The 12,450-nt window shown below is 53.9% G+C and overlaps 1 protein-coding gene across 1 annotated transcript in view; it reads right to left on the bottom strand.

Moving 5' to 3' along the window:
• The window catches only part of RFX2 (regulatory factor X2), a 104,135-nt gene that overhangs the window by 18,639 nt on the left and 73,046 nt on the right, over positions 1-12,450 (bottom strand). Inside the window, exons 8-10 of the mRNA XM_023733089.1 lie at positions 6,962-7,143; positions 5,703-5,822; positions 1,070-1,185 (exon numbers count right to left, since the gene is read on the bottom strand). Coding sequence (XP_023588857.1) covers positions 1,070-1,185; positions 5,703-5,822; positions 6,962-7,143 — 418 coding nt within the window. The remainder of the gene's footprint in view (positions 1-1,069; positions 1,186-5,702; positions 5,823-6,961; positions 7,144-12,450) is intronic.

The raw sequence follows: 12,450 nt of genomic DNA, 5'->3' as shown, positions 1-12,450 counted from the left end.
AGGGTGGAGGCCAAATTCTCCCGCTGCCTCGAGGCTGGCTGACAGTTTTTTAAATACAGTGTCTATAGCCTTTCTGAGGACAATTTCGTTTTATTTACTTATTTCTCTGACGGTCATTTTATACATGAATTTTTTGGGGATATGCTGATTAGTTTTAGAATCTCAGGGATACCAGAAAGCAGGTTTTCTAGAACTTTCCTCTAACTTCAAAGTTCTTTGTTATGGATTGAATTGCGTCCCCGTCAAAATATGTGTTGTAAATCCTAACCCCTATACCTGTGGAGGGGAGCCCTGGTGGTGCAGTGGTTAAGAGCTCGGTTCTAACCGAAAGGTGGGCAGTTCTCAGACACCCTGTGGGGCAGTTCTACTCTGTCCTCGAGGGTCGCTATGAGTTGGAATTGACTCGACAGCAATGGGTTTGGCTTTGGGTTTTATACCTGTGGATGTAATCCCATCTGGGAATAGGACTTTCTGTGTCATGTTGATGAGGCCATCTCAGTGGAGGGTGTGCCCTGACCCAATCACTTTTAGATACATAAGGGGCGGACTAGACACAGAGGAGGAGGCACACAGGGGAAGACTGATGTCACATGAAAATCACAGACGAACAGAAGCTGAAAAGAGACAAGGACCTTCCCCAGAGCCAACGCGCACAGAAAGCCTTCTCCAAGCGCCGGCGCCCCGAAGTCAGACTGCTAGCCTCCTGTGGTTGTTGTCAGGTACCATCAAGTCAATTTGGACTCATAACGGCCACGTGGGACAGAGTAGGACTGTCCCATAGGGCTCCCAGGCTGTAATCTTTACAGAGGTGGAGTGCCAAGTCTTTCTCCCGAGCAGCCGCTCCTTTCTAGCCTCCCCAACTTCTCCTAAACCTCGAGAAGATAAATTTGTTTGTTGAAGCCACCCACCTGCGGTATTCCTGTTACAGCAGCACTACGAAAATGCGACAGTTCTATACGAGGAGACTGCTGAAGTCACATTCCTTCAGATGCTGCAACCCCGGAGCCTCTAGGAGAGCCAGCCCTGCCCCCGGGGATGGACGGGGTGACGCTGGGGTGCGTGCTCTCACCTATGTACTGCTGGTGGTGCTGGCTCTGGGTGGCCATGGCCTGCTCGGGCGTGCTGTGCAGACTGCTGTTGGAGCCGCTGTCCCCGAGGGTGTCTGTCTTCTGGGCTGGCCGGTACCTGGGCAGATGTCACCATGAGCTCCAGCAGCATGGCCCAGGATGGGTCCAGGGCCCAGGGGCCTGAGCAGGATTCCCTTTAGGGTTTTTTGTGTGTGTGGTAAAAATATACACGGGTAGTCCCCGACTTACAATGGAGTCCTGTTTCGACGACTCTCGTATGTCGGTTCTGATGTAAGTTGAATACCTCTTTTTTTTTTTTTTTAGTTTTCATTATTATTGCCTTTTATTATCAGTATCTTTATAAATTCGATCTTCATTTGTCTTTGGGGGTTGGCATGAGAATGATAACATCAGCAAATTATGGGCTGCAACGTTGTATGGAGTACATATGACTAATGATAATACATATGGATTAAAAAAATGGACAAGGTTCGTCGTAACTGGAATATGTTGTAAGTAGGGGACTACTGGGATAACAAATATCTCCCATTTTAACTGTTTTTCAGTGAACTACTCCGTGACGTTACGTTCCCCATGCTGTGCGACCATCACTGCTATGGACATCCAACTGTTCCTCATCACCCCAGAGAGAAACTCTGTACCCCTTAACCAGCATCTGCCCATTTCCCCATCTGCCTCTCCCCGGTAACCACTGACCGATGTGCTGTCTCTATGCATTTGCCTAGTCCAGATATTTCATGTAAGCGGGCTCACAGGATTTGTCCTCTCGCGCCTGGCTTCTTTCAGTCAGCATGATGAAGGCTCACACGTGTTGTAGCGTGTACCAGATCGTCATTTCTCTTTGTGGTTGAGTAACATTCAGCGAAAAAGAGCAAGACCCTCAACGAGACGGACTGACAGTGGCTGCAACAATGGGCTCAAGCATAACAACGATTGTGAGGCTGGCGCGGGACCGGGCAGTGTTGCGGTCTGTTGTACACGGGGTCGCTGTGAGTTGGAGCTGACTCCACATCACCTGATGACGACAACACGCCATCGTGTGTATACACCACATTGTGTTTATCCATTCATCTGCTGATGGACACTTAGGTTGTCTCCACTTCTGGCTACTGTGAATAGTGCTGCTATAAATATTGCGGATTAAAAAATTTTGTTTTTTCTCTCTTAGAAGACCTGGACTTCTTTGTGTAGAATCACAAACATGTCTCCACTGTGTGGTCTCCAAGGGAACTCCCAGAAGTCCATCTTGCCCTGAGCCACACTGCAGGGCACAGCCTGTGCAGACAGAACGGGGGAAACCTCAGCCCAGGTGAGGCGTCCAGAGCTGCAGCCTCTCCGAAGCCCAGGTGCACCCTGGGAGGCGGCAGGGGGCTGGGTGGAGGGCAGGGCAGGGCCAGCCAGAGCTGGGAGGTGGGGCCGGGGGTAGTGAGGGTGGGAGACAGGCCGGGTCAGACGGCTCAGGGCTGGAGCCAGCAGCATCCAACCAAGACCACCTCAGGTGGTGGCTTTTCAAGTGTGAATGACACAGCCTATCCCCAGAAATGTGCTGTTGTCGGCTGCTGTGGAGTCGGTCCCGACTCACGGTGACTCCGTGCACAACAGACAAAACACTGCCCGGTCCTACGTCATCTCCATGATCGGTTATGGATCAGACCATTGTGCTCCATACAGTTTTCACTGGCTGATTTTCGGAAGTAGATCGCCAGGCCTTTCTTCCTAGTCCGTCTTAGTCTGGAAGCTCCACTGAAACCTGTTCAGCGTCATAGCAACACGCAAGCCTGCACTGACAGACAGGTGGTGACGGAGCATGAGTGCATGGGCTGAGAATCACACCTGGGTCTCCCACACGGAAGGCAAGAATTCTAGACTGAAGGAGCTTCATTAAAATAGCACCTTGCCTGGTTTGCAAGGACCAAACTCAATAGTCACAACAACGACAAGAAGCTGTATGGTCCATGGCTGTGGAAACCAAGGTACAAAATGGACTACTGGTTCCATTCTTATCTGTTGGCTTCTGGAGAACATTTTCTGTGACTTCCAGCTCCCACGACTGACCATCTGGTTAGGGGTCACTGGGGTAGTTTACAGCAGCAACACTGGGTTTGAGTCATGGACTCGCCGAATGGCCTCTCTGTGCAGCAGGCTGGGCACTAGGCATGAAGGAGTCACATGGAGGAGTGTGTGACATGGTCTCTGCTCAAAGCGCTCACAACCAGAGCACTCTAGACTCTGGAGTGGAAGTCAGGGAGAGAGTGGGGCCGGTGGGGAGAGGGGTGCCCTGGAAGCCTTCCAGGGTGCTGACATTTGAGTGGGGGCCTTAAACCACGGGTTGGCAAACTACAGCCTGCAGGTCAAATCCAGCCCGCCAATTGTGTTTGTAAATAAAGTTTTATCGGCACACAGCCACGCTCATTCATTTATGTATTGTCTCCATCTACTTCTATGCTACCGTGGTGGAACTGAGGAGCTGCAACGGAGATTGTCAGGTCTGCAAGACCGAAGATATTGACTAGCTGTTGTTTCACAGGAAAAGATGATTAGCTTTGTGATGGACGGACAAGAACAGACCAGAAAATGACCAGGCCTTCCCAGCCATTGGCTCAAAATGTCAGGAAGCAGCAGTGATTTAAATAGATAATGTCTTTCTCTTGGCTTGGGTTATTTTGAGTAAACTTTCTGGGGTTATTACACTTGGCTTATTTTCATAGTTCTCTCTCTGGATGAGGCTGTATCCACTGTGTGGTGGTGAATTCTACGTGTCACCGTGGCTCAGCTCCGGTCTACTAGTCTAGCTGCTGGTATGAGGTAGTTCCATGCGATTAAATCAGTTGGTCTCAAGTAAAGGAGGTTAGCCTCCAAAATGGGGGTGGGCCTCATCCAATCAGCTGAAGGACTGAAGAGCAAAAAGCAAGTTTCCCTGGGGTATGTGCAGCCTCCAGAGTACAAATACACATTCTGCCAGAACACTCTTACTCTGTACTCTTCCTGCCCCCTGATCTCTGGATTTGGGAACACAAGCCGGTAGGGGTCTCCAGCCTGTTGCCTTACCTACAGATCTGGGACTTGCCCCACCTCCCACCCTAATCATGTGAGCCAATTCCTTGAAGTACACCCTCTCCCTCTTGAAAACCCATTGCTGTCGAGTAGATTCCGACTCGTAGTGACCTTATAGGACAGAGTAGAACTGCCCCATGGGGTTTCCAAGGAGTGGCTGGTGATTTGAACTGCTGAACTTTTGGTTAGCTACCGTGGCTCTCAACCACTGTGCCACCAGGGCTCCCCGACTCTTGACACACACACACACACACACACACACACACACACACCAAACCAGTTGCTGTCGAGTCGACCCTGACTCATGGCAACCCCACGTGTGTCCGAGTAGAACTGTGCTCCATAGGGTTTTCAATGGCTGTTTTTGGAAGGAGATCAGATTGCCAGGCCTTTCTTTTGAGGCACCCCGGGTGGACTCAAACTGCCAACCTTTTGGTTACCAAGCAAGCACTTTTCTGTTTGTGCCACTCGGGTATCTATGTGTGTGTGTGTGTGTGTGTATACATATATAAAGGAGCCCTGGTGGCACAGCAGTTAAGAGCTCGGCTGCTAACCAAAAGGTCGGCAGTTCGAATCTACCAGCCACTCCTTGGAAACTCTATGGGGCAGTTCTACTCTGTCCTATAGCGTCACTATGAGTCGGAGCAGACTTGATGGCAGCGGGTTTGGTTTTGGGTTTATAAATACATATATACACACACACGTACATACACACATATATATAATGTACTATGTACTTGTGTATACACACACACTTTATCTCTTTCTATCACAACCTAGAAAATCCTATGGGGCAGTTCTACTCTGTCTTGGGGTCACTATGAGTCGGAATCGAGAACAACAACAAATACATATACACAAACACATATACATATGTACGTATCCACATACAGACACACACTCGCTCACTCTCTCCTCTCTCTCACTGGCTCTCTCTGGAGAACTCTGGCTAGGACACACAGCCTCCCCCGTCTCTTGCTCTCCTCACATCCTGCTACGTGGCATGAGTGTCTCGCTCCCCCCGGATACTGCGGACCAGTGTGGATGTGTTTTCCCCATGAGGGGGTGGGCACTCCCTCCTCTGGAGGAGTTTAGCGTTTGTGGATGCCTGCACCTGCCAGGGCCGGCCCCCACACCCGCTGGGGCAGGCCCCCCGACCTGGGCTTCTGGTGCATGGGCTGAGGACCCCGCACCCGCCCGTGCAGGCCCCCCCACATGTGGGCTTTCTGGTGCACGGGCTGAGGACCCCGCACCCGCCCAGGCAGGCCCCCCGACCTGGGCTTCTGGTGCACGGGCTGAGGACCCCGCACCCGCCCGGGCAGGCCCCCCGACCTGGGCTTCTGGTGCACGGGCTGAGGACCCCGCACCCGCCCGGGCAGGCCCCCCGACCTGGGCTTCTGGTGCACGGGCTGAGGACCCCGCACCTGCCCGGGCAGGCCCCCCGACCTGGGCTTCTGGTGCACGGGCGGAGGACCCCGCACCCGCCCGGGCAGGCCCCCCGACCTGGGCTTCTGGTGCACGGGCTGAGGACCCCGCACCCACCCGGGCAGGCCCCCCGACCTGGGCTTCTGGTGCACGGGCTGCTGCCGCATTGCCATGTACTGCGTGTCCTCCTGCAGCCGGTTCAGCGGGGAGTCTGGCTTCAGGCGGATCCCGTAGTAGTGATACTTGGAGTTGCCCCTGGAAACCAACGCCACAGGTCAGCGCTGTGGACGCCCTTCATGAGCCAGGGCGCTCATCTGGCCTTTCATCTGGGGCTCTCGGGGAAATGTTCGTGAGCTGTTCCTCGGCAAACAACCAACATGCCCCTCGTGGAGAATCCCCTGTGATGCCCCTCGCGGAGAGTCCCCGCGCCCACCTGGGCCGGCCCTTCATTTTAGTATGATAAAGGCTCTGCAGTGAGGAAATCCGTTCAATTTTGTTAAACCCCAAAAACCTAGCTGCTGTTGAGTCAATTCCAACTCACGGCGACCCCATGCATGTCAGAGTAGAACTGTGCTTCACAGGGTTTTCAATGGCTGCTTTTTGGGAAGCAGATCGCCAGGCCTCACTTCCGAGGCACCTCTGGGTGGACTCAAACCTCCAACCTTTCAGTTAGCAGCCGAGCATGTGAACTGTTTATACCACTCCAGCACTCAGATCATCAAGAAAATGCTTTAAAAAAAACTCGCTATTATGGAACATTTCAAATGAAGAGAAAGAACTGAATCACATGCCCATGTCCCATCACCAGCTTCTAAAGGAGGGAACAGACCTCGGCTACCACCACGGCCTAAAACCAAAAACCCAAACCCACCGCCCTTGAGTCCGTTCCGACTCATAGTGACCCCATGTGCTTCAGGGTCGAACTGTGCTCCATAAGGTTTTCTTGGCTGTCATCTTTACAGAAACAGATCACCAGGCCTTTCTTCCGTGGTGCTGCTGGGGGGGTTCAAACTGACAACCTTTAGGTTAGTTGTTGTCGTTCTTAGTTGCTGTTGCATCAACTCCGACTCCTGGCGACCCCATGTGTGCAGCGTAGAACTGTGCTCCATAGGGTTTTCAAGGCTGTGACCTTTTGGAAGTAGATCGCCAAGCCTTTCTTCCAAGGCGCCTCTGGGCAGGTTTGAACCGCCAACCTTTTGGCTAGTCATTGAGCTCAAAGCGTTTGTGCCCAGGGCACGGTTAACTCAGGGTGCTTCAGGCTCACCCAGAGTTGGGTGCAGGTTAGGACACCTCACTAGAATGAAGAAGCCCCACGTTCCACAAAAAGCTCAATTTCTCCTTAAAGAAAGTGGGGTGTCTGGGGCATCAGAGCCGTGGCCTCACCCACCGCCCACCTGGTTCCTAGGCGTCGCGTCCTCAGGCCCATGAACACGGAGCGGATCAGCTTCCCGAAGGAGGCGGCGTTCACGGGGTCTAGCTTGTGCTCCTGGCAGTGTCGAAGGTAGTGGCTGTAGAGGGAACTTCTGGGCAGACTCACGCCTTCGGCGGTTTCATAATTGTCCAACAACCACTGGAGCTGGACAGAGGGAGACACGTTTGCATTTGTCAAAACCCCGAAAAATGCTACAGTGGGCAACACAGACCCCTGAAGAGAATTACAGGGCGCTCCGCTGCCAAACAATTAATTCATTTTTACTACCGTGGATTTGTGTTCAAGAAATTCTAAGCACTCGAATTAATAGTCTACTTTAGTTCATTCATGTATTCCTTCATTTTTCAGCCTGTTTTCAGCTTCTTTGGATTATTTTATAAAAATCTGCACGTGATTGCGACCTATTAGGTTCTATCTAGCTTCATAATTAAACACCCCCACACTCCGCTCACAGTTTGAATACCAAATACAATACCAAGTATCTCCTAAACCTTGACGCTGTTGTTGTGAGTTCCTGTCGAGTCAATTTTGACTCATGGTGACCCCATGTGTACGGAGAACCATGCCCCATAGCTCAAGGCTGTGACCTTTCGGAAGCAGATCATCAGGCCCGTCCTCCAACGTGCCTCCGGGTGGGTTTGAACTGCCAGCCTTTCGGCTAGTAGTTGAACACTTAACCATTTAACCATTTGTGCCACCCAGGGACCTAGCTAAACCTAGAGGAATGGAAATAAATTCTTAGGCCAAGAGAAGGACAATTAAAGAAAACTAACGGGACCCATCAGCACCGCTCTCTGCGTTAAAAAAACAAAACAAAACAGTTCCCATCAAGTCGACTCCAATTCATGGCACCGCATGTGTATCAGAGTAGAACTGTGCTCCACAGAGTTTTCAATGGCTGATTTAAAAGTAGTTCGCCAGGCCTTTCTTCCGAGGTGCCTCTGGGCAGACTTGAACCTCCAACTTTTTGGTTAGCAGTCGAGTGTGTTAACCATTCGCACCACGAACCAAATCCTTAATTCTGAAGTTAGTAACCAGTTCAGTCATTGGTGGCGCTGCCCTCTTGCCCCTTGGACCCTTGTAGTACATTCCTCTTTCCCGTGCCCACGTGGTCACTCTGAACACATCTGGGTTGATCCCTTCCCTCCCTTCGTCTGGGAGGCTGGGGGCCCGTGGAGTGGGGAGTGTGACAGGAGAACACGGGTTACTGGGGTCATACTGGAGTAGGGCGGGTCCCGAACCTCGTCTCTTCGGAGCGGTGTCTTACAGAGAGGGAACAGACACAGGAGCCAGAGATGGGAAGAGACTGTGTGGGGAACGATGGACAAGCCAAGAACCAAGGAACGCCGGGGGCTGCAGACGAGGGGGGCCCCTCCTCTACAGCCGATACCCTGATTCTCCCAAACTCTGAGACAATACGTGTCTGTTCTTTCAAGCCACCCGCTCGTGGTCTTTTTGTTACGGCCGCCCTGGGAAATGAAGACAGAGCGCGAGTCCTGATTGTTTGGGTGGCAGGCTGGAAGGAGGACTGGACTCGGAGTCCTGAGGGACGAGGTCTAAGGCCTACCTGTTCCTCCACCCCCTTACCGGGGGCCTCGGGCTGGCTCAAAAGACAGATTTGGAAAAGATGACGTCTTTCGTGCTACCCATGTACTATTTAAACTGAAAGTCCAGTTCTCTGGGTAATACGCGGACGGCAGAAGGAAACGTGACTATCTGGGCAAGAAGTTCTTTCTGCTAAATCGAAAGTAACTACACGGAAAACTGACCCCACACCACCGCCGCCAGTGGCCGAGTAGAACTCTGCTCTGCAGGGCTTTCCGTGGCTGATTTTTCAGAAGTAGATTGCCAGGCCTTTCTTCTGAGGCACCTCTGGGTGGACTTGAACCTCCAACCTTTCCGTTAGCAGCCGAGTGTCTTAACCATTTGCACCACCCAGAGACTCCAAGCCAGTTGCCACTGAGTCAATTCCACCTCATGGCCATCCCATGCATGCGCCATAGGGTTTTCAATGGCTGAGTTTTTGGAAGCAGATCGCCAGGTGGGGTCTTAAAGTCTGGACTCAGGCGTGCCCCACCCTACCTAGCCCCCTAGGGGGAATACACCTGACCTTGGCTTGTGACTGGCTGCTGGAGAGCTAGATTCTTGCTGTGCCATATTCTAGCAATTCAGCAGCTCTGCAGAGCTCCAGTATTTGTTTTGTGGTGATATAATTGTACTTGAAACACCCAGCTTTCCATCCCTTCATCACACATTTATCGAGAGCTGACTTTATGCCGGGTCCTGTTCTAGGCGCCGGGACACAACAGTGAGGAAGACAAACCAGAATCCCTGCCCTCATGAAGCTTCCGTTCTCGTGGGGAACAGACCCACCATAAATAAGGAAAATGGACAGAATGAGAGATGGTGTTAAGTGCTGAGAAAAATTAACCCAGGAAAGGAGATGAGACTCCAGTGTGGAGTGGGCTGAAGGGAGAACTGTGATTTTAAATTGCGGGTGGGGGCGGCGTCACGGAAGACTCACTTTGAAAGTGCTGAGTGGGGAAAGACCTGTGGGAGGTGAGAGGAGGTGAACGAGGTGTGGGTATCTGGGGAAGAGCGTTCCAGGTAGAGGGAGCAGCCGTGCCAAGGCCCTGAGGCAGGTCTGTGCCTGGTGAGCTGGACGAACAGCGAGGAGGCCCGTGTAGCTGAAGCAGAGTGAGCGAGGGGGAGAGAGGAGCAGGGGAAGGCAGCGAGGGGACAGGGCAGGGGGTGCAGGCCCCGTGGGCTGTTTTGATGGCCCGGCTTCCACCTGGAGTGAGTGGCGCCCTGGCGGATTCTGAGCGGGGGAAATGCCGTGGTCTGACTTGTTGTCACAGGATGCCCTCTGGTGGCTTCCCTGAGAAAAGGCGATAGAGGGCCGGGTGGAGGCAGAGGGTGACAGGTGACGCGGTGATGCTGCCCCGTGGAGGTGGCGAGAAGGGGCCTGATTCTGGACAAATCTTCAAGGTCAAGTCAGAGAACGTGGTCAGACGGACTGGCGGGAGCCCGTGGGAGCAAGAGGGGCAGGACGGGTTCAGGGTTTGAGCACCAGGAAGGATGAAGCTGCTGGGACGGGGTGGGGAAGACGGTGGGAGGAGGGTCCTCCTTGGGGGGTGAAGGTCAGGAGCTCGGTGTCGGACATGCTGGACATGCGGTGGGGAGATGCTTCTTCGGGCCGCAGGTGGATAAACACCTTGGGAAGGGAGGCGAGATCCGGGTGGGAAACCAATGGGAGGCGCCAGCGTGGAAACAGCATTTCCCACCAGGAGGCAGGCGCAGCCAGCCAGGCAGTGCAGCAGGGGAGGATACGGAAAGAAAACCGGCCGTCCACCCCAGATCCCTGCTTGGAGCGACCTCGGGACACGAGAGCCCTCCCCTGACGCCGCCAGCTCTCGCTGACCTCGGTCTGCAGGTGACATGCTTGGCCGTGACGTCTGTCTACGGTTGGCAACTCACTGAGGGCTACGTGAGCTTCAACAATTTGTTTCTCGGTTTAAAAAAAAAAAAAGTCATATAATCTGCGTACAATTCATCCTGAAGCGGGCCTCATCCGTCGCCCAGGACTGGGCAAGACGTCAGTTTATTTTAGCAGACAGCAGTTCCTCCCCGTGACCGGGGCTCGGGAACCGGCTCTGTGGGTCCCTGAGTCATCGATGGGCAGGGGCTCCTGGGAGAGGATCCAGGGGGCAGGGAGGACCCCGTCTGTGGAGTGGCAGCCTTGGGGGTCTGGCTGAGAAGCATCCAATACTTCCCAGGCGCCCACAGCCCCCTCTGCTCTTGGCGGGACCTCGGCCAAGGCTTTCCCAGGACAGCGGCTGCACCCCAAGAGAGACTACAGCGACCCCCTGAGGGTGAAGATATGCTTCCGTCCCCCACCCCCACAAGCTTCTTCACCTCCTTCCTCTAGAAGAGCTATCCCCATTTTCATTCTCGCATCTTAGAAACCCCTCGAGGCCCACACCTGGTGACGGGGCAGGAGAAGTTCTTGCAGCAGGCAGACCCCGAGGCCTGCAGACCCCCAGGCCTGCAGACCCTGGGCCCAGCTTCCAGGGGAGCAGCCGGGGGAGAAGTGGTTGGAATTCCCCAGGTGACCTCAATGTCTGTCCACTGGGTCTGGAAAGTTCTGTCTGGTCCTCCCAGCTCCGGGCCCCAGGGGACGCCTCAGGCCCTAAGAGAGCGCGTCCAAAAGGAAACACCCACAGACCGCAGAACACGCACGCCCCGTCCCCGCTGTCACCCTCCACCGGTGGGTCTGCTGTGCGCACTGAGGTTTAACCTGGGTATGTTTTCCTGCCCTCAAATTCTGAGCCCCCAGGGGGAGTTTCTGCACCTCATTCTTTCGTTCCTGTGTTGGTGCTGATCAGCTGGAGCCTGCGCCTGGCCCATGGCCCCCTGGTCACTGGCTGGCTGGGGAGGAGGCAGGCCCGTGGCAGGGAGTTCTGGGGACACCGGGGAAGCAGGCCACAGGCCACAGCCCCGCAGCACCGCCATCCCCGCCCCCTAGGCTCCTGTACCTGGCAGAGAAGGTTCTGGACATGCCTTCAGGGAGGCAAAGGCGACCACCTCCACTGCCCTTTCCTCCTCTTGGGGGCGAGCTCTGGGTTGGGCTGGTGAAGGAGCAGGGATGCGGCTGTGACCTCCCCCACCCCAGACTTCCAGATTTTGCTGCCCAACACTAGAGAGACCTCGCCCACGGGCAGCCGGGTGACAACCTCACAGGTGAGTGTGCGGCTGGGCAGAGGGCAGGCCTGGCCAGCGAGACAGCGACGGGCGTCGGCTGGACGCAGTGTCACATCCGTCAGCTGGCTCATGCTCTGTAACTCTCCTCTCCTTTGCTTGCATTGCCAAGACAAGACCAAGGCCTATTTCACTCCAGCGTGTGTGACTGACATTTTGGAAAGATTTTACGTCTGTTTCCTTTGCTTCAAAAACAAAACAAAACAAACTCGTTGCCATCAACCTCGACTCACGGTGACCCCATGTATGTCAAGTAGAACTGTGCTCCATAGGGCTTTCACTGGCTGATTTTTTCAGAAGGAGATCTCCAGGCCTTTCTTCCATGGCACCACTGGGTGGGTTTGAACCACCAACCTTTAGGTTGGCAGCTGAGCACAAACCATCTGTGCCACCCAGGGCCCCTCCTAAATCATCAAACACTAAACTCTACTTATCACAGTTCCAGATGGGAGAACACAACTCAACACCAAATCCTGGGCGGGAACAGGGACGGGAAGTGAACACGGACTGCCGGCCAGCGGAAGCAATCAGAGAAGGCCAGTCCTCTGCCCGACAGTGTTAGGGAGCCGGAAGCATCGCATCCGTGCAGACAAGCGGCTCATGCATTTCCCACAGACACTGTAAACTTCCGCTGGTGCAGGGCCACCTGTAGTCTGCGTCCCGCCTTCTGCCTTCCTCATGGGGTATCCCAGT

This window comes from Trichechus manatus, unplaced genomic scaffold, assembly GCF_000243295.1.
Source record: "Trichechus manatus latirostris isolate Lorelei unplaced genomic scaffold, TriManLat1.0 scaffold00057, whole genome shotgun sequence".
Taxonomy (NCBI): domain Eukaryota; kingdom Metazoa; phylum Chordata; class Mammalia; order Sirenia; family Trichechidae; genus Trichechus; species Trichechus manatus.
The sequence above is the reverse complement of the archived record's forward strand: the minus strand, read 5'-3'. Positions and strand labels throughout refer to the sequence as shown.